This window comes from Sebastes fasciatus, chromosome 21 (assembly GCF_043250625.1).
Source record: "Sebastes fasciatus isolate fSebFas1 chromosome 21, fSebFas1.pri, whole genome shotgun sequence".
In the NCBI taxonomy this organism is placed as follows: Eukaryota; Metazoa; Chordata; class Actinopteri; order Perciformes; family Sebastidae; genus Sebastes; species Sebastes fasciatus.
This window is the reverse complement of record NC_133815.1, coordinates 8,709,356-8,736,126: the sequence shown is the minus strand read 5'-3', so window position 1 is coordinate 8,736,126 and position 26,771 is coordinate 8,709,356. Positions and strand designations below refer to the sequence as shown.

Here is a 26,771-nt window from a genome sequence, read left to right as displayed (position 1 = left end):
AAAATCTAACTTATTCACAAAGTAAAAGCTCCATTAGCACTTTAAATTAAAATGTGTAGGTCTGTGTTTTTGTTATTGTCAACAAATGCCATGAATTGATCCTATCAACAAGCTAACAAACTTCACTTTTGTAGCTGAGTGATAGACCAATGTGATTATTACGAGAGTAAACTTCTAAACCATAGATATTAAAGAATAAGGCTCACAATATATCTTTCGTTATTGTCAACAAATCCCACATAAAGACCAAAAACAACACAGAAGTATTGCCTGTGGAGTCGAAGCTGTAAATATTCCCCAACAAAGGCGCTATTTACTCCTGTCTGAGTAACGTTTGCAAATATCTACAGTGCTCAGCTGATTTAGAAAATGATTTAGCATTTATTCCGAGATGAAAATATATAATCATGACCTGTTTTTAAAAGATTTATGTCTTTAACCCTCCGAACCTCAAGCAGTTTCAGGGCGTTTTATTTGCAGCTGTCACAATTTACTCACTATGGACTCGTTTTTAACTGCAATATATAAATCCTGCACCTCTATGGAAACAGCATAGTGATGGCTAGAAGTAGGGGAACTCAAAATGTCTTTTGCGCAGTATAACACAGTTATAATGCCATAAATCACAAAAAGAAAAAAATGCAAGTTGAATTTCTTTATTAATTTATTTCACAAAAATTGGAAAAAGTAGAATCTATATATACACAACAGGTTTCCAAGTGCCCACAAGTGTTACCAATATTGGACATTTTTACAGCCTCTACTTACAACCTCTCTTGTCCTCTCCGGTCTGTGTAAACAGCGAGCAGTCAGTCAAAGTTTCACTAAATTTTTGTCACGTGACTGTTGGTCTGAGACAAGTCAGTCATGGCTTCCCAGTTGTGCTGAGAAGCACATAATTTAATGTTTTTTACAGGATATGATTAGTGCAAACCGTTCATTTATGATGAAATTTTAAATGACACAGAATAAAGTGATTTTGATGAAATATCACTATTTTAAGCTTAGATTTTGTTGTTGTTCCTGACTGAAACATTCATCACACATGATTCGTTCATGGGCCGACGGAAAGTTGATAATCCGATGATGAGTTCTGTTTTTACAGTTTCTGGCTATTATAAACTGAGTATTTTTGGTGATTTTTTTAAAGGAAACATGCACACAATGGGGTCTGAAAGTACTGAGAAAAGTACTGATACATTTTTGGTTTTGGTCTTAATGTGGGAGCTGTTGAAAGAAACTGAAATGTAGAATATCAACAGACTAATCCATTAAATATTCTGAGTAACTTTAAATATATTCATGCTGTATTTATCATATACTGCTCATAAACTCAATTCGGCACCTGTAGATGTAGAAGTTATATTCATGGATGCTGTTTTACCTTCTCCTGTATGCTATCGATTGCCCCTTAAAGTCCGGTGCAGACAGGATAACGCCGCTCATAGAAATTCAAATCATGAGATTTGCCCAGTTTTTCAATGAAGCCCACTGGCTATTTGATTGATTATGTGACTCGGTCAGAGGCAGGAGATGATGAATGCATGTGGTCTGTTTTACATGTCCCGCTTGTTCACGTACGAGTGGAAAATGCAAAATCTGGCCTTTGAAAGAAGGTTAGCTCTCGACATGAAAATGAGGCGGTGGAAACACTCACGCACAGACATAGACAGAGAGTGGAGAGTTCAGAGGTCATCGTATATGATATTACACATTGACTGTGTGTGTGTTGTTATCTGATTTGTGTTTAGCGTGTGCGAGAGAGAGAAAACCAATATCTCAGTTCAGCTTTATGTCCCTACAGTCTCCACTGACACATAAAGGATGTTAAATGCATGTTTGACCTAGAAGGTTCAAAGACATTAGCGCTCGCAGATTATTGCTTTGTGCTATAGTTTAAAACATTATAGCATTTTCATAGCCTCGATGTTGCCTTATGTCAAAACGCCCACATAAATACAAACACACATTTGCACAGACGTGCCTACAAATACACACACACACTCTGCTGTGAGCATCACAGTGTAAATACAGTGTGAGCCATCTTTAAAGGTTGATTGAAGAACAAAGGCAGTTATGGTAATGACGCTGGAGACTTCAATGGGCAGACACACAGAGTGGGAGGGAGGGGATTATATTTACCTGGCAAGTGTTTCCCTCTGTGAAGTCTCACAAGGGGCTCAACAGTGCTGTCTATTTATATCACCACCGAGCCTGTGAACTGCTTTAGTCGTTGTTCTTCGCAGTGAGTGGTCTGGACATGGCAGGGTCTCCGAGTGGACCAGGAGGGGGGTGCGGCAGACAATTTTGAGAGCACTGCGTGTGATATCTGATAATGATGTGTCATTTTCATGAATGCGTGTATTATGCAACACTGCATGTGATACAGGGAGATCCACATGAGAGTAGAGTCACTCCCAAAACACACAGAGGCACATTTTCTGTTTTGTGCTTTTTGTTTTTCCTTAAAGGGCAGGTCCGTTCTGCGAGGTAAAATTACTGTTTTTGTGAATGTAGTCTGGTGGTTTTGATGAGAGTGATATAACGGCTTCAGTTCCCTGTTGGAAAGGGCTGTCTGATGGCGAGGTGAAGCGACTGTGGACGGGAGCAGCAGAAAAAATTATTTTAGCCACCTAAAAAAATCTGTATCAGTTTAGGTGTAAGCAATATTTAGAATATTTTCACCGCTTTATCTCGCCATCAGACAGCCTTTTCTGATGGGGGACTGAAGCTGTTATATCGCTGTTTCCAATCCTACCAGACCAGACTCCATTCACAAAAAAAGTCATTTTACCTCACAGAACACGGGAGTTGCTGGACTTTTTGACTTTGGATAGAAAATTCGTGGAAACTCTGAAATGTAGATTATGTGTTTTTGACAGAAATGATAGTCTGAATAAATTCTGCTCCATTATTACAAAGGGATTATCCCACAACAACAGACATATTATTTTTAAGTCTTTGTCAGTCACGTGAGATTAGCTAATGAATTCCAGATAGGCTTTGAGACACGGTGGGATAGAATTATTCTGAACATCCAAAGATTTTGTTACAGTCAGATATGTCGATTAGGCTACATAACAGTAAGGCTTTGATAAAAAACTAAATTGATATTTGAAGGAAAGGTTTGACATTTTGCTAAATACGATGAATCACTTTCTTGCCTAGAGTTTGATGAGAAGATTTATACCGTGGGATCAATCTTCTCATCTAACTCTCAGCAAGAAACCAAATAAGCGTATTTCCTAAAATGTTGAACTATTACCATAACATACTTTTTTTGAGTTGAACATGAAGTTTTTAAAAAAAAGAAGTGTATTATTTTCCTTTTCATGAAAGAAATATGTTACTTTCCCTTACAGGCATCATGTATATTTCATGGCTTTTAATGAGAGCAGGCTGTTTGTTTGCCTTACTTACCGACAAATCCATTTAGAATCAGCATGCTGTTACGATGGCTGAGAAAAATTACTTTAAAATGACACTAAATTGCCTGCCTTTTGCTCATTTATATAGTTATATATGGTGTAGTGGGTTCAGATGTGGCCTGCCATTATGGTGAGGCAAACTTCTGCCCGTCAACCAAAGAGCGGATGTTCTACCCATGAGAAATATGGCATGACAGAGATAATCATTTGAGAGGGTTCTTGATTTGAAGCGTAGTTGTACAACAGCTCTATCATAGGATGCAAACAATATGCTAAAAGACCAGTGTTGTAACAATTCAGAGATGTGGATGCACTCTGAATTGAAGGTGAGCTGACGGAGAAACAGCTGCCAGCGGTTCCAAACAATGAAAAGCCATGAATACAAATTGGATTTCAGCTTAGTGGAACATTCAGTATACGGTTAAGATATAGGGGATTTCAATAGAATAAGCATTTTATTGTTGCAATGTTCTTTGTTCCTTTTTGGCTTCTCGACTGTCACGGGGGGGGTAATACAAATTAATTATGCAAATGTACATCCACTCTTCACTTTGAGCAAACTGAATTTGTGGTCGCATTTGTGGTCGCGAACGCAGGAAATGAACCTTCAAATTGATCGAATAAAAGCCTCGACTGACGCGCCACCGAGACATCAAGTGTGAGCTACACATGCCAGTATCGCACGCTCGTCGGTCGCTCTAAGGCTGCTTTTATGGATTGAGCATGACATAAATCTGGATAAGTCCCGCTGTAACGCTGCCTATTAATCTATGCTCTACTCTCGCAGTAACAAGATTATTTCAAGCCAGGGCTCCACTGGCGTAAAGCAGAGGAGACAGCCTGTGTACGCCTCACCCAAGGGTGCTTTTTAATAGGCTTTCAAACTGCAGGGTAGGATGTGACATTGCTTGTCCTCTGGTTTTGAGTACATTAGACCAGGTCTCTTTTACCGCAGTCCTAAAGTACAGTAAGTTTGATGTCTTTAGAGAATAGGGCGCTGCAGCAATGAGTCCTAAAACCTGGACATGAGTTAGCATTTTTGCACTTCCGGTTCCCTCGTCTCAAAGTCAATGGGTTTTTGGTTAGATGCTTGAAATAATGTCTGCGGTTAACACAAGCTTAAGGGCAATTTCACAAGCCAACATTTAGTCAGTTTATATCGAACTCTGGTGTGGTTCAATCCCTGGTAGGTTCGTTTGGGTGGTTGTGAACGCATTAATCGTACTCTGGTTTGTTTGTGGCGTGAAAGCAAACGAACCAACGGATTTTATGATAGCCGATGTGTGATTTTAGCATGATTTCAAAAACTAAACTACTAATAAATCCATTTGCGGATTGTGAAATCTGGTCAGGAAGTGATCATATAATTGATCTATATAAGGCAATGTATATAACTTATATATATATTTTTGGTCTGCTTTACATGTCTTAAAAAACTTGCCAACAAGTGGCAACGTGTAGGTAACATAAACATTTTTTAGCCACAGAGCTTATTTTCTGCAATAATCCAAAACCCAATGGAAAAATCCAGTTGGCTTTTTGTCAAGGGACCTGCAATTATCTGCAATTTCCCCCCAAAATTGACACTTCTGAGATTGATTTTCATCGTGACACTGTCCTAAAAACTCCTTAAACTGTCCTAAAACTAAAATAATGTTGGTATAGACCTGCAGTTATTCTGTCACCTTTTAAAAATACCAGAGGACAAGGGAGCTGTTATGAATAATTGCAGAGCTTTACCCGTCTCAATATTAGACTCATGAACTTCAGGAGGATGGCTAGTTAAATCTATACTTTCCTCTATTAAACACTCGGTGATTTAACCAGGCAGCGCCTCTCTGTATTGACCTGAAGATGAAGTGGATTTTAACAATCACTCCAATCACCTCAAGCGAGAAACAAGATAAAAAGTTTGTGTGTGTGTGTGTGTGTGTTTCCACAAATTGGATGTAATTTAGATGCAAGTCCCTTCCTTTAAATCTATATTACCTCCTCTCTAGCTGTCAGGTTGCCTACAGAAGCATGTGATGCATCAGACTTGCTTCGGGTTTACACGTAAACTGGCAATATTCTGCATTCAATCAATTCACGATGCTTTATCCGTCCCTCGAGGGGCAATTCAAGGCAAGCGAGTGTGCAATCAGAAATACACAGGCAATTAATTCATACACATAAAAAACAATCTAAAAATACAAGTATAACAAATGTGTTAGAAAGACATACACAGGATTAATAGCAGCAATATCTGACACAAGTTAAAGTGTAAAAGGTCAAAAGTGTAAGTGCACAAATCCTCTGAAAGGACCAAAAACAACTTGTTAGTTCTTCTCTCAATACTTTGCCCCAGGCCCATTGCTTCAGACTGAAGACGTAAACTTTTAAAAATGGTTCATGTATATGCACTTTCATTTCTTAAAATGGCAAAACCATTTCTTAAAAAGCTAAACACTGTAATTCTTAGCAAACATCACTCAAACTGCAGTAAATAGTGGATTTGTTTTGGACTCTTTTCAGCTGATTAATACACATTTGGTGCATAATTGAGTATTTACGGCAGCAGGATTATGTTTGTTGGATCAGCTCAGAATAAACTACAGTGCCCATGTTCTAATTGTTGTGTTTTAATAGTTTTTAGACAACAATGGAGCTCTATAGCACAGAGGAATAGGATCAGGCTTTGTTGTTTGTTTTTTTTTGGTCTTTTCATGGGATTTGTTGACAATAAGAAAAATACAGAAGCCTTATCCTGTATTGCTTTTTGCTTAGTTTTATGCTTTGCTTCGTGCTTCTGCAGATCTAACTGCAGTTGACTTCAGCCAGTGCTGCAGAGAGGGTGATATTATTGTCACAATGTGTTTGGAGATAAATGTTCCTTTATTTCCTTGTATCCCTCTTTGAAAAGGATTTGTCTGAATTTTCTCAAATTCAATATACCTTGGTTTAGAGGTATTATTGACAACAGTTTTACATAGACAAATATATGTTTTTTATATACACAGAGCTTTTAGAAAGGTGCAATGGAACGAAGGAGGGAGAATGCGACATCTGTGGCTGAATATTATCAATAGCACCTTTAATCTGGGACGACAGTATTTATAATATACTGTACATAAACTGTAGTTTTCTTAAGATGTAAAAAAGCACATAGAAAACAGTTTCTACAACAACTGTACTACTTCTTCATATTATTATGTCCAACAGTGTACAGTATATTTAATGTGACGTGATTTGACATTGTAAATGTCTCTTTCGTGCGTTCTTGACACAACATTAAAAATTGTCAGTGACATACTGGCTCCCAACAACGTACATCCACTAAAGCCCTTTCAAAGTCACATTCATTTGTTTCAAAGCAGTATTAGTCATGATTTAGTGCCTGGCTTGTACCATGGGAAAAGACAGAGAGGACTTACAGAGGAATACACATCGGCATGTCTTCTAATATGTTCCATATGTGGCATGAGAGAAATCCATTACCATAACTCAGGCGGAGCACGGTTTCATTCTGAATAGCAGGTCTCAAGGCAGGGGAACGTATTACTACGATGTTATGCTAATGAGACTTTAATGTCCTCTCAGATGGTATTCACCGTTTCTCAGCAGTCTGCCCGAGAGTTCATTTCAGCTCATTTGAACTTAAAGTCTTGACTTGTGACTTACTGATACTGAAAGTTTGACGTATATGTTTCTGATAATAATCACTGCTGTAGCTTTGAATCCGCTTTGAAGCTCTATGAAATGATTACAGCTGTAACCAGAAATGTCACCACACGATCGTCCTTTTGTCAACGCCGCTCTTCTCCCTGCAGACGGAGAACGATTTGTGGGAGGCGTGGAACAAAACGGGCCATCAGGGGAATAAGTGGAACCAAGTGGAGATCCCTCTGAGGAAGATGAGGAACTTTGAGGTGATATTTGAAGGGATCCGCTCGAGGGACGTGAGTGGAGGAGCCGCTCTGGATGACCTGCAGTTCACAAACTGTGCCCCAAGTAGGTGATATGAACAGCACACACGTGTTGTAAGCAGTGTTGCCTATTCACTGAACTGAAAAAAAAGATATAAGAGAAATAACTGCTATTGCAATGAACACGAGACAAGAACAAGAATCATTCAACAGTATAATTAACTACAAAAAAAGTAGTTAGTTTAGTGTTAAGTTGTTCTTTTGGAGGAATAATTCAACAATTCATGAATTATGTTTATTTACCAAGAGATGAGAAGATAAAGATTGGAAACCGGGGGAGACTTCTAGCCTGGCTCTGTCCAGAAGTCCAAAAATGTACGCTTAGCTAAGCTAACCAACCTGCTGGTTCTAACTTTATACTTATGATGCGTTCCAGACAGCTCGGAGGTCAGAATTTTTCCAGTTGAAATTTCCAAGTTCTGACCTCGAAGCGTTCCAGGTGCATAACGCCAAATGTAAACGAAAAAAACATGGCTGACCGAGACAAACTGATTTTCTTTTCTTTTTCTCAGCAGTGCAGCCTCCACATTCTCCTGCATAACTTTTGCGCATATACAACTTTTGCGACATATTTTGACATAAATTGACATGTAGAACAGGTTTAATATCATAATATGTATTATCTTAAAGAGGAGCTATTATGCTTTTGTGCTTTTTTCTTGCCTTTAGTGTGTTATATCATTTTGGTGCATGTAAAAAGGTCTGCAAAGTTACAAAGCCCAAAGTTCCGGCCAAACGGAGTTACTCTGCCCCACAGAAACACTGCTCCTGAACTGCCTGAAACGCCTCGCTTGAAGTCTTGCCTTTTTCTTCTGTAACGTGGTGATGTCACCAAGTAACACATTTGCATAATACCTGCTTAGCGGCTACATTGGCATGCCCTCAAACAAAGCTAGTTAGAGCGAAGTCCGAAGAGTTTGGTTCGGTTGAGCAATCACAACAGTGATTTCAAAATGAAAACTAGTCAGCTACCTAATTAAAGCTGAACTACACCTAAAAAATTAAGTGTTATTGTGTGACAATGCAAGTGCTATCTGCCTACTGCCTTGTTTGCTTTGTTATCTATGAAGTGATTCACCTTTGTAACTTAAATACCTCGCAGCACCTTCATCTATGTGTGAGGGGGTTAAAAGTGCAAGTAGGTGTGCAGGGGAGATTGGAAATGTCTTGAAATGTCATTGTCCCGGACTGGAGCACTGGAGTGGAAAGTTTGTGTAAAGCCAAAAATCTCACCGCCTGGCAAAGTAATCAGAGTCGCTGGTATTCAGCAAACCTCTGCACATATATTAAGGTCACTTTGTGCAGGACGGCAATACAAATCTAACTTCATGCTTCTTTAATTTAAAAGTATCTTTAATTTTACTGAACTTTTTGATAGTTTGAGAAAAATATTCATACTTTTAGACTCATTTATTGCCAGCAAGCTTTTCATACCAGCCCATGTCTAACTTTTGCTTGAAACCCATGAGAATATCTTTAAACTCATCTCTCTTGCTATCCTCTGTCCTTGTTTTATTAAAGTATTTTCTCAATAATCCTCACAAGCAAGATATGAATATCCTGTGAAATTATTTTATGATCTTTTCATCTGATAGTTTGGGGTATGAAATTGATTCTGCCACGCTCAGCATATGAACAGAGAAAGAGAAGGAGAGAGTCAGTGTGTCTTAGAGGGAGAGGGTTTTTCTGTGGGATGACAGTTGATGACAGACGCTGTTTGAAGTTTATGTCCGAGACAGATGTTCAACATTAAACAGGACCTGGCACAAGACTGGACACCATGTGGGGATGTTTCCGGGCTCTGCCAAGGCCCACTGCAACACACAAATATAAACACACTTATTCAGAGAGACATAAATACTGACCTACAGACAAACTGAGGCATGGATCAAAACAGACCGAGAGGCGTGCACGCAAGGACCAAACTGTCTATCCAAAACTAAACAACTCTTTCCTACTAGACAAAAAAGCCACTAACATCTGGCTTTTGTCTTTAGTGGGAAAGGTTACAATCCGCTTTCATTCGAAGGACAAATGCAGTTGTCATGTGTGTTAATCTGCTACAGCTCCGATCAGCTGTGATGGAAACATGACAACTGGGTGGACACGCTAATTTCCTCCCCTTTTCCGGCGCGATGCTATGTGACGAGTGTTGAATTGAGTATATATAATGAATAAAATCAACAGATATTTGGAGAATTATTATAATGTATTAACGTACAAAACATACAATTAATATGCTCTCCTCAAAGCCACCAGACTTCACACAACAGTAATTTTACCTCGCTGATCATCGAAACACACTTCATTCAAACTCGACGGAAACAAAATAAAACTCATCAAAACCATCTTTGTTAGTCTTTCCACTGTTCCAACAATTACCAACTGTGGTTTGGTAGAATATAACCCTTAATTCACTGAGTTAGATGTGAAAAGAAACGTTATATGCGCTCCTCAAAGCCACCAGACTCCATTGACAGATACAGTAATTTTACCTCGCTGACCATTGTAAATAACACTTCATTAAAACTCAACAGAAACAAAATAAAAGTCATCATAACCATCTTTGTTAGTCTTTCCACTGTTCCAACAATCACCAGCTCTGGTTTGAGAATTTGAGAGAGAGAATAATTAAATAAACGGATATAAACAACTTCCATCATAGCATGCTAAAATGGATTTTCAGTTTATTCTATGATGGTATTAACCGCGCTGAACTCCTGGAATTAAGTTAAACTCTTTCAGTCATCATTTAATGTCTCTGCCTTTTGAAGTTTAAAACAGCCACGTACTGTAATATAGTTATATGTGTGCTGTCTGCGCTCCACCTGATCTCTCAAACAAGGCGGAGCTGGAGGAGGGAGGCTTTGATTTCCCTGACAGGCCTCTGTCTGCTTTTGTTTACTCTCTTCTCCGCCGCTCGTGTGCTTTGGTGCAGAGAACAGGAAGTTTTAATAAGACACAGTTGTTCATCGTAGCTTTTCCCCCTGAAGCTGGATTTGATTCATCTGAATGGAAAAGGGGAGATAGTTTCTTGTCTAGTGGGTCGGTCTTAAAAAAGATGAAATAATATTACCTGATGTAGAATATAAACATGAAAGATAATTGTTTCTCCCTCAGATCTGTTCCTAAGTTTGTGTGCGTGTGTTTTTAGATGTTGTGGATCCGCACAGCTGCCCTGCAGTCACAGACTTTGTGTGTCACAGTGGCCACTGCATTGAGTCCCACCTGATGTGCGACAACAAGCCCGACTGTGCTGATGAATCCGATGAGATAGACTGCGGTGAGTAGAAATAGGAAATAGGTTTCTTTGGAATGGGGAGTGAATCCATCTTATTGTAGAGTAGCAAAACAACTTTGAACTTTCTTTCCTTCCATCTTTCTCTCTCTTTCATAGAGCACATAGTCAGCTTGCCAGGCGCTTGTAATTTCAACATGGATGACAACCAGTGGGAAGACACCTGCCAGCTTTCACAGGATGCTGATGATGACTTTGATTGGAGAATCGGTCATCGGAGTGAGACACCAGGAGCTGGACCTCACGCTGACCACAGTCCTGGTCAGTACCCTCTCTGCTGCCAACTCTGTCTCGGTCCCTGTTATATACAGCAAGTCCTCCGAACTAAACAACAAAATACGTTGTTTGTCGATGCCCTCCAGAGCGACAGTATAAGCTTTTTGCGATCTGAAGCCTTTATCAGCAGGACGACATAATTTGTCTGTGCTGACAAATGAAGACAAATAAATAGATTTTCTGATCTATTTAAGGTTTGGTTAGATTTAGGCACAACTTGGTTAGGGAAACATTGTGGTTTGGGTTAAAATGTCTATTTTGTTAAAGGTGCTCTGTACGATATTCAGGGCAAAGATATAGTAGCAAACAACTACTAACAATTTAAAGATATAGAGGATAATGTCTACCTGAGCAGAGGATGAAGTCTCTCTCCCTCTGTTTGTGTTGTAATCCGAGCTTCTCCATGCTTTGTTGACATCGCCGGGCTGGCCACGTGCGCCTTTTCGTGCATGATAGTGCATGTGAGCGTGCCCCACTGGATAGCTCGTGGTTGCTGCTCTGCACTGCTCTCATACAGCAGTTACAGCTGATTATGTCGTCCCGACCAACAGCGCTGTCACGGAAGCATAGCACCCACCCTCTGGTTCCCTCTCAGGTTAACACTGTTAGCTCTGTCAGCACTATTGTCGTTGTTTGCATTGTTAGCACTGTTAGCTGTGAGACACCTGCTCAGCCAACGCCATGTTGAGAGCTGTGCGGAGGCAATATATATGCCCCATATCTCGCATTTAGCACCTTTAAGATTAGTTGACCTTTGTCTTTATGGGTACAGCAATAACCACATGGTTAAGGTTAGAGAACGACTGCAATCGTGGTTAAAAAAAACCAGTATTGACTGTCAAACTGCAGTCTGTCTTAGCAAAGTCCCATGTTTTGTTGACCCATACATCATACATTCCTCAACCTTACCCAAAGCGACTACGTTCCCCGTATCTAACAAGAGTACATTAATCTCCCTCCAGGTTTTAATTTACACGTGACAGCTTTAGAAATCATTTGATTTCAGTTTTTCTAACCTTTGACCCTTTTTCATCATGACAGAATGAGCACTTGCCAACACACAGCTATAAATTCCCACTAAGGGTCCTGTTTATGTTGAAAACTCACTGCATGTGTTTACTTTCTGTTTTGTTTTTTAGTGAAAGATTAATAATGCTGTCAAAAAAAAAACATTTATCAAAATTAAGAACAAACAACCTCTGCGTCCTCCTTACATCCTCCGTGTTTTCATCTCTCAGGCGGCTCAGCGCCTTTGTAATTACATCCTGACAGCTGGGAAATAGGAGCTACCGACAGGCACGTGAAGACAGGGTTAATAATAAATCCTGATCAATGTCAGCCCGAGTCAAACTGATCTTAACAGCATTGGACTTGTTGTTTATCTTGTGTACAGTGATGCTGCTGAATCAAAACAGGATTTTTGCTACTGATTAATTGAAAAATTAATCCTGGAATATGCATCACCTCGATGGTGCTAAGGTTACGCTCATCTATACACGGCAATGTAAACCTTCATTTCCATGTGACTTTGTCATTTGCATTCATTAATTATTGTTTTGTACCTTGGCTGTCAGTGTTTCTTCGGTTTGTTGATGCTGCTGCTACACCGGGCTCGTAAAGAAATGACTCCTGAAGTTGAGAGGACGACCTTGATGAGCAAAAAGATAGCAGCATGAAAGTAATGAAAAATCGTATTAGAGTTTTGTATAGCAGGAGTTCATTTGAGGGGAAACTATGTGTCATTGTACAGTTTTCTTTACTTATCAGAGAGAAAATGAAGTAGTGCAGAGCCTCGTCGAGGAGTCACGAGTCCATCAACAGTAGATTTATGGCTGTTCAACAGATTTGATATTTGCTGTTTGACTGTACTGATAGTATTTGTATCATATCCTCCAATATATTTCCAGGGGTGGAAAGTAACCAAATACATTTAGTCAAGTACAATTTTGAAAATACTTTACTACTTTACTTGAGTATTTCCAAGTTCTGCTACAACCTAAAAATGGCAAGTTCCCCTAATGTATTAAAGAAATTAGTGGCGTTAAAATACATTTACATTAACGCATTATTATCCCGTTAACTTTGACAGCCCTACATTTTAGTAAAGTAAAACAATTGAATGCAGGACTTTTACTTATAACAGAGTATTTCTACACTGTGGTATTGGTTCTTTTACTTAAGTAGAACTGTATGTACTGTGTACTTCTTCAATCGCTGTATATTTCTAATGGCAGCGTTTCTTCATTGTCAACAGTGCACTCAATGAACCAACAGGTCCTACAGTGTAGCTCTAATGCCTCCTTGTATTGGCTGTGGGTGAGTTTCTGATTGGCCAGTTGAGTTTATTGATCTGAGAGATGAATCTGGACGCTGGGCGCCGTGTCATAGAATGAACTTATGATCTCGCTACAGAGCCGATCAATAAACCCGGCCATCTGTAACACACACATGGTCATGAGAGAGCTGAACGGGGGCTCTGCAGACATCACTTGATGTTAACATGTGAATCACGGAGCAGCATGTTTGCACACAGCAGTTCTTTTATCTGAATGAATGCACAGACTCTGTTTTTTATTTTTTGAGAATAATCCATTGTTGTGGGTGGGGAGCGGGGGTTCGCTGTGGATTTCGATGGCCCTAAATCCCCTTTAACTCATGTGGAAAACTCCCACTTTGTTCTGGCCTCACACAGATGCTGTCTCATCTCGGAGCCCAGCCGAGCTGAAGAAGCTTTTGGCTGCAGGCTACAACATTTCACGACAGCACAAATGCTTTCTTCTGTCCAAATATCACGTGTATTGGAACCAACAGGAGAGCGTTATTGGATTTCTCGCCTGCAGTAAAAGCTGGAATTGAACGCTTGCGGCCTCGTCGTTCATCCCACTGAAATGTTACTCCAACCTGACATAAATGTACTACAAATGTGAAGTGTCCCTCACTGTATTTATCTCCAAAGGAGGTGGTGGGAACTTCCTGTACATACACTCAGCCACTCAGAGGGAGGGCGACGTTGCCAAGGTGACGACCAGGAGTCCATTTCCAGCCAGTATCGGCCTGTGTCACCTGCGCTTCTGGTTCTACATGCACGGCTCTGACAGGATGGGAACGCTGAAGGTGATTTCATCTGAGCCACATTTCCATAAATAATTCAAAGCCTTTATGTGTTTGTTTGTGTCATCGAGCTTCCAATTTTAATGTAATTTGCTGTAATGATCCGTCACAGTCAACCTGAAGGCTTAATTTGGATTTGACATAATTTCCTATTTTACTGTTCCTCTCACTACATGACGCCCTGCTTACTGTCAATCACCTGATACCCACAGGAAGAAATAAAAGTCTCCCTGCCAGGAAATAATCCATCAAAGCTTGTCACCTCACAAACATATCATATCCATCTTTTCATGTCTTTTTTAGGTGTCTTTGTTAGAAGAGTAAACAATAAGCAAGTCTTTAAAAAAATAATTGGGTATGATGTGCACTGGAGAAATGCCAAAAATTACATTTAGCCAGCCGTAGACTGGATATTCACATGTGGGCTGTGACTTAAAATGGCACCGGTAATAATAATATATATATATAATAAAAAATCATAAACTTTATTTATATAGCACCTTTCATAACATGAAATGCAGCTCAAAGTGCTTTACAAGAGGAATAAATCAATAACACAGGTAATAAAAACAGAGAACACGAAGAGCGAAAAACAATAAAAATAATAAAGTACTAAGGAAAAACAAAATAGGATGATAGTTGTAACAAAAACAAGTTGATATAAAAATATAAAAACCATAGAACAAGTATGAGAAGTATAAAATAAAATTACAAATAATGATGTTAGAAAAAGGTGGAATTAATTAAAAGCAAGATAATAAAAATAAGTTTTGAGCTTTTTCTTAAAGCTATCAACAGATGTTGCTTGTCTTTGTTGTGATTTAGTTCCAAATCTTTGGTGCATAACAGCAGAAAGATGCTTCAACATGCTTTTTATAAGTCATTTTTGGTACATTGAGCCAGCCTAAGGGAATCAGAGCGGTATGAAGGTGCTAATTGTTATATTATAATAATTATTATATTATATTCTCCTTTCAGGTGAAGTGGTTAACATACGTTTAATTAGTTTAAGAAAAAATGTGCAAGTCAGTTGTAACAGTGTACTGTATAAAGGATTTATTAATTTCCTAAATCATATATACTGTTCACTTATGCTCCCATATGTTACTTAATGTGTGTGGAGGTATGTGGGAAAACAGATTGCACAAATCCAATTTTTAAACTTCAAAAAAGAGCCATGTAATATAAATCAATAAATTAAAAGCTTTACTTTGGAGACTTGGTCAATTTTGACCATGTTTGTTTTGCACCTCACCAGGTCTACACCGTCGGACCCAGTGGCACCAGTCTGCTGATGTGGGCAGCCACTGGAAACCGTGGTAACCAGTGGACATATGCTAATGTCATCCTGTCCAACCCAGCACCTTTCAGAGTGACCTTCCAGGCAGAGGTGGGTGGAGACGTGTGGACAGACATCGCCTTGGATGACATCTCCTACACCGCACAGTGTATGGTAGAAGGTAAAAGGTTTCAGTTTTTTTATTTTCCATTTGGCTTCTTGTTTTTTGCCTCATTTCCTGTCCTTTCAGCGTTGTGCTCATTTTTCATGCATTTCACCTTCTCCCGTTTCCTCTTTTTTCCACATTTTCTGTCCGCTAACATCCATGCTCCTCCGCTCCGTTTCCATATAAATTGTGTGGACTCTTGGGGTGAGTGTAGTGAGTAAATGGAGCCTGTTGGCCTGTAGGTTCATATAAATTCACTGTGGGTCAGCACCGCGGGATGGCACAGAGGGCAATGGGGGGAAAAAAGCAATTACATTTATATTGTGTTGTTTCCTCACTTCCACCCAGCCGTTCTTTCGTCACCCCTGAACTGCTTGACTTTCTGAAGAAGACCATTAGCATACCTATCTGTTTTTCCACCATGTACACTCTGGGTCTTAAAATCCTCTGAGGTTTCTCACTGACGGATGCTGGCTGTGAACTAAAATCGATAAAAGGGGATTTAAAGTGTGTTAAGCTCTCCGCTCGCATGTGTAATTATGTGCATATATCCTCCCTGTGATATGTCCCCTCAGGACCAGTAACCCCCCGGCCTCTGACCTGTGGTGTGGACCAGTACCAGTGTATGTACTCCTATCAGTGTATCCCAGAGAGCTGGAGGTGTGACGGAGAGCTGGACTGTGCCGACCAGTCCGATGAAGAGTTTTGTCCCACTGTGGTGCCTGGTACTCTTCCTCCTCAGGATCGCTGTCCTGTTGGACATTTCCAGTGTTTGAATGATCTCTGCCTGCCCTCTATACTGCGCTGTGACGGCGTCCCAGACTGCCCTGACGGAGAGGATGAGAACAGCTGCCGTAAGTGTGTGTCTTTGTCATGTAGGGTTTTTGACTGGTGCCGGTATCCATGTAGCGCTGGGGGGAAAGTAAACATGTCTCAACAATTACCAACATGACTGCAGGATTGGTTTTACTTTGGCTGTTACATTTATTTTATTTTTCAAATATATTTTCAAGCACTTTGTTACAAAAAGCAGTGATGTAGGTTAACAACAAATCAATAAGGTTATGAATAATGTGAACGCTAGCACTAAATGAGCCAAGTTTAGAAATACTGAAAGGCTTAGTTCGGATTTTTTGAAGTGTATTGTATGTATCCTCCTGCGTTCTGCGAACGAAAATTACTGCTTTTGTGAATGTAGTCTGGTGGCTTTGAAGAGAGCGATATAACGTCTTCAGTTTCCCGTCACAAAGGGCTGTCTGACGGCGAGGTAAAGCAGCCGTGGATGGGAGCAGCAGAAAAACACATTTTAGCCCCCTAAAACAAAAACAGCATCAGTAAGTGTACACTATATGTTTAGAATATTTTCACCGCTTTACCTCGCCATCAGACAGCCCTTTCCGACGGGGAACTGAAGTCGTTATATCGTTGTCTTCAAAACCACCAGACTAGATTCCATTCACGAAAACAGTAATTTTGTTGTGTGACTTTCGAATCCGAACTAACGTGGCGTCCACACAGCCGTACTTTGCTTAGCTTCTGTGCTGGTACTCCCGTCTGCTTCACCAAATTGGTAGCAATACACTGACTATAAGGATGTGAATATACAGTATACTGTACATGTAGTGTCATCATGCAGAAACCTTCGTCAGGTCACGTGGAAAAAAGTTGTTAGAAGGGCTTGGGAAAATAGCATTTTGACGCTAAAACATACATACTTTGACCAATGTTCGGATTTGAATACATAAAGAACACCACTGGGAAGCTACAGAATGACATAAAATGTTCTTTTTTTTTAGGTAGAAGTGCTCAGAAACATTTGTGAGATGAGTAATTTTGAACATGTGCACCTAAGAAATGGAGAAAGTACACTCTTTGTATGAAAAGCATCAAAGGGACAGTTCTTCTCCATTTGTGGTTTGCTCATCTCCCTCTCAAACACCCCTCTACACATTTGACCAATTTCCCTGTTTCTGCCTCTCTCATTTTTTCCAGCAGCTCTGCTGCAGTGTGAGCTGGGAGAACTGGTGTGTGAAAGTTGGCCTGGTTGTATCCCACTTCAGAAGCGCTGTGATCGCTCAGCAGACTGTCTGCCTTTTCACTCTGATGAGTCCAGCTGCCATGGTAACGTGTTTTTACATACCTTCCCCTTTCAAGCTTTTTGCCATTAACCGCGGTCCATTTTATGATTCCCGGACCTTGAAGCTCAGACATGTCATGAGAGATGTAGCTTGGTGTCAGTCTTTGCGTTTCACCTTTGATTATACAGTTTCCACTTTCATTAGAGGCTGTATATTTTAATTATATTCTTTTAATGCTTTGATATTTTGTGACTTTTAGTTTAAATATGGCATGACAGTAAAAAGGTCTTCAATCTGTTCGGTTACAAAAAACAAGATGATTTAAAATGCATAGATTTTGCTATTTAATTTAACACTTTCTTCTTTTCTCTATATCATACTCTCATGAGTCACCAGTCGGTTTTGACTCAAGTGTTGCCAAAACGTCTTTTCGTTTCCAGCCTTAGCAATGACTCCCAGGACATATTCAAGTCTGGCTGTTTAGGCTTCAAAGCACACCTCAACGGTTCCTGCGAGCTGCCAGAATCCATTAAAACCTCTGCCTTCCTGCGTTTTCAGGAATAAGACCAAACCTCACATTTAGCCTGCGTTCACTGCCAAGCCAAAGCTACTTTATGAAGGTTGAACAGGACTTCAGGGCTTCAGACGTGATGAACAGGCTACCCTGATAACGCACACACAACCTGTGGAAGGAGGAATATTCATCATTGCATGTACAGGATGGAAGAAAAAATATGTAGTAAAGTGGTTTAATGTACATTCTGGCGCTCTCTGTGGAGTTTAATGGATGATGATCAATGGTGCAACGTTTCCCCCCCCGGCACCATAATTCACTGATTTCATGTTCTGGTGTCGGGGCAGCAACATGCTTGAGTGTACGGCTGTTTCCTGTCAGGAGAGGAGAGGGATGGATGACGGCTGGTGACAGAGAAAGAGAGCAGAGGAAAAGCTTTTTGTGTATTTTTGATGATATATTCAATTTCTTTCGTGTGATTTTCAGATTGTCCTCCGCTGTATTGCCTGGATCATGGCTCATGCCTTGTGGAGGAATATGGGCCCGTTTGCATGTAAGTTGAACTTCATCCTTCCACGGATAAACACACATTTATAAGCATAGTCATAAACATGCACAAACAAAGATAATGTATGTTCTCCCCACTCCTCCCTTCCTTTATCTCTCTTTGTGAGACTTAAAACATGGAAATCCCATCAGTCTTTCCTTGGAGAAGACACGCTCCACGAAGCATGTGGGAATCTGCTTATCCCCTACAGCTTAACCAGGGTGGTTCTGCCTTCATTTATCCACCAGCACAGTGTTTCCTGGGAATCTCTGATGGATTCTTCTGGTCAATATTTAAACACGGTTCCCGCTACCAGTGGTCTTAGTGGGTAGACCACAAAAAAACTCCATACAGACACTGCGATCACTCTGTTGGAGGTTTTATAGGAAGCTTATGAATCTAGTTGTCTGCATCAGCGGCTTGGAATGTCCACAATGAGATATTTCATTATAAAAGTACGAATGCAATTATGAGATTTGCTGCTGGATCTGATAACATTGTTATGCGTCACTGAATCGCCTCCGAAAAGATCCATATTTCTCCATCTTCATGTCAGAAAGTTGCTTTTTCCACTTGCTTTCCACTTTTCCTTGTGCAGCAATTCACATAACTGACTGCACAATGTGTCTGCAATAAAAATCAAATCATATTATTAGTAATGCTATCTATCAATCTATCTGTCTGTCTGGATCGAGCTAGGCGTTTGAGGTCTAGACAGATTTGCGAATATCTGTGAATCAAGTCTTCTTGTCCTCTGAGAAAATCACCCCAAAGGAAGAAAATGTCATATTTCTTTAGTTCTTCTTCTTCTATCTTTGTATTGATTTGTCTGAATACTGTTAGTTCTCCGTCTATGTGGATAGAGAACATGTTTTCATACAGCCAATCGAACTCATCATCTTGTTGATTTCCTGCACTTAAGCTTCAACAAGCTAAGAAAAATGCTCTGCTAACGTCAGACGAATAGCCAATTAGCTGCTCAACTGCAGCACATTAAACAAAACGTATCTGCAAAAGTTACTTTTTTTAGATGCTGGTGTGGTCTTAACTCGTCAATATCACTGCTACCAACACGCTGTCTCCCCAGGGCTTGTAGGCTACAAGTTTGTTTACTCTGTCTCTCGTTACCCTTCCTCCGATACCGGAGCTCAGCCTGCAAGCTGCTGTCAATCAAACACAGACACTGACATTGTTTCTGACTGCAAAAAAACAATGTGATTTCAGTCAGACTTTAAAAAGTAGTGTTCAGTGCCGGCCCTGACCAATTTTTCAGATTTTAGGTGGTGCCCCTCCACCTCTTTTTTTTTTTTGTGCGTTCTGCCGGGAGGTTCTTAAACAGTGTTATTTTTGTGCATACAGGATTAACATAGCCTCTTAATCTGCATATAATATTGTGACCATATTGACCTTGATTATGAGACCCAAAAAATAATTAAATCTGACCAGAACGCACCAGTAACAGTGACACATTGAAAAAAAAAAGGTAAGCTGATATATATCTTTTACAATGAAATTGTCTTAAAATAGTTTAACCATCTAAAAGTGAAAAATAGACCCTGTTCAGACCTGGTATTAACATGCGTCTTGGGTGATTGGATCACAAGTCCTGTCGGTACAACTGTATTTTATTAAAATATATCTTATTTATAGGCTACATATCTACAGACTATCAGACCAGGCACAGCAAGTGCATCATTATCATACTGTGTTTTTGTTCCAGTGCTTTGCATGGAGCTGAAACCTGCTCGCTCGCTCGCTCTCCTCCCCAGTTCTCTGATGCTCTGAACCCCGCTGTTGCCTGGCAAAGGCAGCGGTGTTGGCGGCATGTAGGTCCCCGGGGACCACCGGTACAATAACCTTTTATTTTGATGTAAATAAAATGTACCCAAATTCACAAATATGTAGGATATTACTACTGACATTCCTGTAATATCACCTCACAACGTCTGCTGTATTAGCCGTGTGTTTACTACGTGTTTATTTGCATATAGAGTGGGGAAGCGAGATTGTTCACAAGTAGCCACTCAAGACGCATGCGGAGACGCATTCTAATGCCAGGTATGATGAGCAAGCGTACTTAAAGCTGTCCACTTGTGTTCAGATCACTCAGGGTGCATGTTCATGCCAGGTCTGAACAGGGCCTCAGTGGTAAACAACAGTGTCATGGCCAGGCTGTTTGTGTCCCCTCCGTGATACGCGTTTGCCTTGCGGCGGTGCTGGTTGTGTTCCTGCAACGTTAAGATATTTCACTGCTCTCATTGAGCCTCCTTGTGTTTGATTTCCCTTTTTATTCATTCTCCTGTCCAACATTCCTCAATGCAGCGCCACCACCACCGCTGCTTCCTCTCATTATGTAACAGGACTGTATACCGCCGTCATTCACTGCACAGTGTGGTATGGAGCTCCTGTAGTTGTTCCAGCATTGATAACAACCCTGCTGTATCAGAACCCGAGGCCAGCATCGGAGGGCACCTCTGGCTCAGTATTTGCATCACGTTCCCCCCACTCTGCTGAGCAGGATCCACCAGGGAACCAGGCCAGGGACGTCCCACTGCCACGGCCAGACCGTCACACAATATGTACCCTGAACCCCTCTGAATGATAATCACACAGTCTGGTTTCACTGAGAGCTGTGTGTGTTTTGCATTAGAAGCTCAATGTTGCGCAGAAATCAAGCTGATACTGAACAGATGTTGACTTGGAGTCTTCTTTTGGGAGAAGAGGAACTTACTTTCTTTCCCAGAGATGCAGCTCACCAGACCGGCCAAACTATTTGCAATTAGTGTGTTTTTCCATGCTGGACGTCCAGCAGATAAATCTTGCACCATTTGTCAAGATAGTGATGTTTGTTTTGTTCTTTTATTTTTTTAAAGGGTGTGAGTTAATAAGTGTGTACGTGTACCGGATAGTAGAGACTGTGATTTATGTTCTTTATCTACTTTAGTAATTTATTTTGTTTCTCTTTTATCATTTTACTCACATTGTAAAAGATGAGGCCAGTTTTATTCTGTATTTTTCTTATTGTCAACAGAGCCAAGGAAAATATCAAAATACAATGAATTAGTAAAATCCTTCATGTGCATGTGGAAAGATCAGCTTATTTAAAAAAAAAAATAGAATATTACATATAGAAAACACACACACAAATAGAAATACAAATTGGTGCAAGGCTGATCTTAATATATTTATAGTCCAACCACCTAATACTTCCACTTCCCTCGTCTCGAAGTCAATTGTTTTTTTGAATGTTTTTTTGGTTAGATGCCTGAAATAAGGTCTGTGGTTAACACAAGCTTAGGAGATTTTAACGTTTTGTTCTACGACATAAAATATGTCAGTAAATACCCCACTTGTGAATTTTGAAGCTTTTACGTGTCTTAAAAAAGGCGGTTGCAAACGAGTGTCTAAATGAGACTACAGAGGTTGTCAGGGACATTAAACGTCATCACGCCGAACGCCAAAATCAAATTACAAGTTGGAAGCGGGTGTTGACGTTGAAGACATTGTAAATGGATGCTAAATGGACCTTTCTAGTTTTCCACTCATTACACTACATGCCAACATTTACCCATTCACACACACATTCCTACACTGATGGAAGAAGCTACCATACAAGGTCCGTGAAGATTGTGACGCCAATGTAATGTGACTTATGTTACTTTTGAACAGACGTAGCCTATAGTACATGTATAACCCAACAGGAAAGGGGGGTTTTACGCTTGCTCAAATGTTATTGGGCACACAGCGAATTGGTTGAAAGCTCCAGCTTCTGCCACCCAAATTGGTAGTAGTACAAAAGCAAAACTTGACCAAACCTACTTTACAAAAAGACTAAAAAGAGTTTGATTGATTCCTTCATTTGGACAATTTTGCTGCAGCAGGTTGCCCCAGCATCAACCTGTCATAACTTTGTACTATTTCTTGGTACCTGATGACAGGTGTTATCATGGATGGACAGGCAACCGTTGCCACGTGAAGGAGAAACCATCCCTCACCACCTCGACACCCGAACCAGAGGACACACAGCTGGGTAGTAAATAAACTCACCTTCCCGCTCTGTTAAACTGTCTAACCTGAATTTATTTACTGTATCCTTGCGTACCCTTTTAATGTCTCTGCAGTCACTAAAAGTTCTCTGTGCAAGAATTAAATGTACCTCTCTCTTGTTTAGACGCGGTGTATGTTGGCATCGCCATCGGACTGCTGCTGCTTGTTGCCGGAGTCGCTGTCTGCACTCTGGCTTTATACAAGGAAAAATGCTCCTTAATGTAAGTTCTGGCTACAATAATGACTTCTTTCTGCTGGTGATGTTGATAATGTTGGTGATGATGAGTGCATTTTCTCGCTGGCTCCACAGAAAACCCAACCCGATGGACTACGGAGTGATGGATAACCCAGCCTTTGACTGGAGAGCAGAGGTCAGCGAACAGAAAATGTCCAATCAATCATCAGCGAATTCTGTCCGGGCAACATTTGGTTTCTCAGCCATACACGTCTCATTTTTCTACCATTGGCCTCACGTTAATTCAATTAGTGGATCTAACATTTGAAGAGGTCAGAATGTGATCGCCAAGCCTTTCTGCTAGATCAAATTTTTTGATCTAGGATTATTGATTTTGTGGTTTATGTGCTTCTGTGTGTGATTTATATACACACTGTAGTGCATATACAGCAGATACACACAATAAGTGAACCATATAATCTGATCAAATCCAACACCACAAGCTTAACACCAGAAATAACAAGTTATTAGAACGCGTTAACTTTGACATCCCTAATATATATTTGTTGTTATGTAAAATAAATGTAATAAAAAGTAGAATATTTCCCTCTGACATGTAGTGCGATAGAAGTATAAAGTAGCATAAAATGGAAATACTAGTACTTCAAAATTATACTTCAGCCCAGTACTTGAGTAAATGTACTTACTTACTGTCCACCACTTCACAGGTGTTCCTATTATTGTGTCCACCTACTGTATGCTTTGATTCTCTTCTGTAATTGCTCCAATCACTGAAAAACATCCCAGCATCAGAGACGATATAATCACAGCTATTCCATTTGGATAATGGCTCTCGTCTGCATTTAAGAGTGTGTGTTTGTGTGTGTGTTTCTAAAAATGACAAAATGAATGTGAGCTCGATGTCCGAGCACACGCATATTTTTTATCTGCGAGTAATACAAGTGGGAATGATGTTGCGAGCCACAACTTTCATGACTCCGATGATGGAGATTACCATGGATTTAATGGTGCTGAACGTGTGTGTGTGTGTGTGTGTGTGTGTAATGCAGTAGTGTCGTGATACTTTTCCTATTATGTTTAACAAATGCCAAACAACAAGTGTTATATTCCCACAGTAGATCGCTCTCCCATTATATGATTCATACACACATCACTTATAGAATATACTGAAATACATTATATCTGTGTTGGTATGTCTGTACATGTTTGTTTTCATGTCGCTGCCAACGACGAAGCGGCTATAAATAGAGAGGTGTAGGTGTGAACTGGTATCTCTATAACACAGACAGATCCGCTCTAACACTCGTTTAACTGAGTGGTAGGAAACACTGCGTGGTTATTCCGCCTCTGGAAGGTGATGAAATGTTTTATGGAGGTTAGAGGTGTAATTATGGACGCATAACGGGTCAATTTGATTTTAATTGCGCCTGCATTTCATGCACTCTCGCACATTAAGGCTCATCTAATTTTAAGCCAGTGTACATGATTGTCTTTCCCTCAGCCCCCGTGCGTGCCTGCTTGTCCCAGAGTTGACCCCAGCAGGAGTGACGGTCGGGGGCTTTCCATCAGTGTCTACCCCTGGAGGAAGGAGGTGGAGGTAACGTGTCTCCGCTCAGCCTTTGGTGCTTCTCCCTAATTATCTGTGCAGAAGTCAGTGACGTGATGTATGTCTCTTTGTGTCCACAGCAGGGTGCGGTCTGGAAAGATGCCAAGCTGTCCTTCGTCAACCCACTGTACAATTACCGCTCTAATGCTAATAGCTCTGAAGCATAAAAACAATGGACTTTAAATATTGACACTGCAGTAGATCACGGTCAAACAGTGTGTGCACATACTCGATGAGTTTGTCTTGACCTGCTGAGGTGCCAAGTGGTGGTGGTGGTGGTGGGGGGAACAGTGCAAAGAGTGGAAGAGAGTTTGGATATTTTGCAAAGAAGCACTTGAATGTCAATTCTGATACGCAGCTTTTGCTTAGATTCAAGGATGACTGATTAGGTTTTGAAGGTCAGAGGTCAAGGTCACTGTGACCTCACAAAACACGTTAATTATGACAATTTCACACAAATGTCTAATAGGATAAAATGATTGAGTGATGACATTTACAGACATGGATGTTAACTGCAACTTGACTGGTTGACGGAGGCATAAAACCGCGAGATGGTAATTTTAGTTTCCAGCATTTCCAGTCTTTATGCTAAGACCAGCTAATCACCTGTGAGCTGTTACTTTGTATTTAATGGACATTCACAATAGTGGTATCAAACTTCTCATCTCATTCATTCAAGCTAGCATAAATTTCCCATTTTTAGATGAAAGAAAAAGATAAAATGTCAATACCCATCAGTAAGGAAGTCAAAATGGCCATTAGAACAAATCCCAAAAATAAATCTGGGCCATTTTCTACACTTACTACAGCCAGTGTTGCAGTTTATCAAGAGTGCTTCAGTACCCTAACTTGCTGGAATGGTTGTGAGTTCTTTGTGCATGGTGATTAAAGGCTTTCTTTAGTGCTGGCACTGGACTGAAAGACTCCACTGAACACAGAGAGCTTCCAAATGGAGTCCTGACTTCATTAGTGATCCGTTTTAATCCCCACAAGTGCAAATAAAATAGTTTGCCCCTGTTTTATTTGCAAATTAAAATCCATTACAAGTCAGCGTCCTGCTGCTGCTTTGTATGTGATGTGAACTGACTCTCAAACTCTCCGTATCAACCAGCGCTGAGCAGATGGCTCGTAAACAGCACAGTTAAACCAGTCTGTTATAAATTTGACAAGCGTTCGGTCGTGGCTCTTCTCAGCTGTGTCTCATCAAAGATGCCATCATGAATGACCTTCTTATATTTGACAGGCAACATGATGATTTACAAGGTCAGGCCATGTTCTGGATAAGTGAGATATGCTAAAGAGAGCATCAAGTTTGTGTAGGCAGCTTCCTCTTAGCCTCAATAAGTACTGGAGGAATTGTTCAACATTTTCTGAAATACGCTTATTCGTTTTCTTACCAAAAGTTATATGAGGAGATTGATACTTTATATCTGTTGAATATGAAGCTAAACAGCTAGCAGCCAGTTAGCGTAGCATAAAGACTGTAAAGCAGTGGGCAATCTCCGGTTCTGAAAAGTGAAGTCAATGCAGAAGTGCCTTAAACTTGCATTCTTTCTAATAGCCAGCAGGGGGCGACTCCTCTGGTTGCAAAAAGAAGTCAGATTGTATAGAAGTCTTTGAGAAAATGAGCCTACTTCTCACTTGTTTTATTACCTCAGTAAACATTGTAAACACAAGTTTATGGTCTCAATCACTAGTTTCAAGTCTTCTTCAATACAACATGATGTTCATTTAGTAAATTATGGTCCCATTTAGAGTCAAATAGACCATAAAGCAGGGAATGCTTTAGGGCGTGACTATCTTGTGATTGACAGGTCGCTACCACGGCATTGTCCGGTCTTAGTTGTCTGTGTTTTTGTCTTACAACTTTAACCCTTTCACATTGTGTTTTCAGTTCATGAAAGTTAATTGTAACATTTTGGTCGCCTAAAAATGTCTTATTCAGCGTTCGATTGTACTTAGCTCCACCCTCTTGTGTCACTTCTGGTTGCAAAAACCAAGATGGCAACGACCAAAATGCCGAACTCAATGCTTCAAAACGGCAGTCCACAAACCAATGGGTGACATCATTGTGACTACAGCCATGTCTTACATACAGTCTATACTGGAAATGGAGAAAAGGCTAGCCTGGCTCCGTCCAACGGAAAAAAGCCTACCAGCACCTTTAAAGCTCTAACTTTATATTTACCATACAGACACCAAAGAGTGGTATCGATCTTCTCATCTAACTCACATCAGAAAGCAAGTAAATGTATTTAAA

The 26,771-nt window shown here is 40.3% G+C and overlaps 1 protein-coding gene across 4 annotated transcripts in view; it reads left to right on the top strand.

Annotated features, from left to right (window-relative positions):
* Nucleotides 1–25,207, top strand: part of malrd1 (MAM and LDL receptor class A domain containing 1) — a 56,866-nt gene extending 31,659 nt beyond the window's left edge. For 2 of the 4 annotated variants that reach the window (XM_074622685.1, XM_074622682.1), the window contains 13 exons: nt 7,238–7,418; nt 10,548–10,676; nt 10,791–10,952; nt 13,924–14,081; nt 15,337–15,538; nt 16,099–16,377; nt 17,516–17,644; nt 18,602–18,668; nt 22,601–22,692; nt 22,834–22,930; nt 23,020–23,080; nt 24,407–24,502; nt 24,592–25,207. In XM_074622685.1, coding sequence (XP_074478786.1) covers nt 7,238–7,418; nt 10,548–10,676; nt 10,791–10,952; nt 13,924–14,081; nt 15,337–15,538; nt 16,099–16,377; nt 17,516–17,644; nt 18,602–18,668; nt 22,601–22,692; nt 22,834–22,930; nt 23,020–23,080; nt 24,407–24,502; nt 24,592–24,678 — 1,740 coding nt within the window. In that variant the 3' untranslated portion in view covers nt 24,679–25,207. The remainder of the gene's footprint in view (nt 1–7,237; nt 7,419–10,547; nt 10,677–10,790; nt 10,953–13,923; nt 14,082–15,336; nt 15,539–16,098; nt 16,378–17,515; nt 17,645–18,601; nt 18,669–22,600; nt 22,693–22,833; nt 22,931–23,019; nt 23,081–24,406; nt 24,503–24,591) is intronic. The other 2 variants (XM_074622683.1, XM_074622684.1) reach the window with 2 other exon arrangements.
* The last annotated feature ends 1,564 nt before the right edge of the window (nt 25,208–26,771 follow it).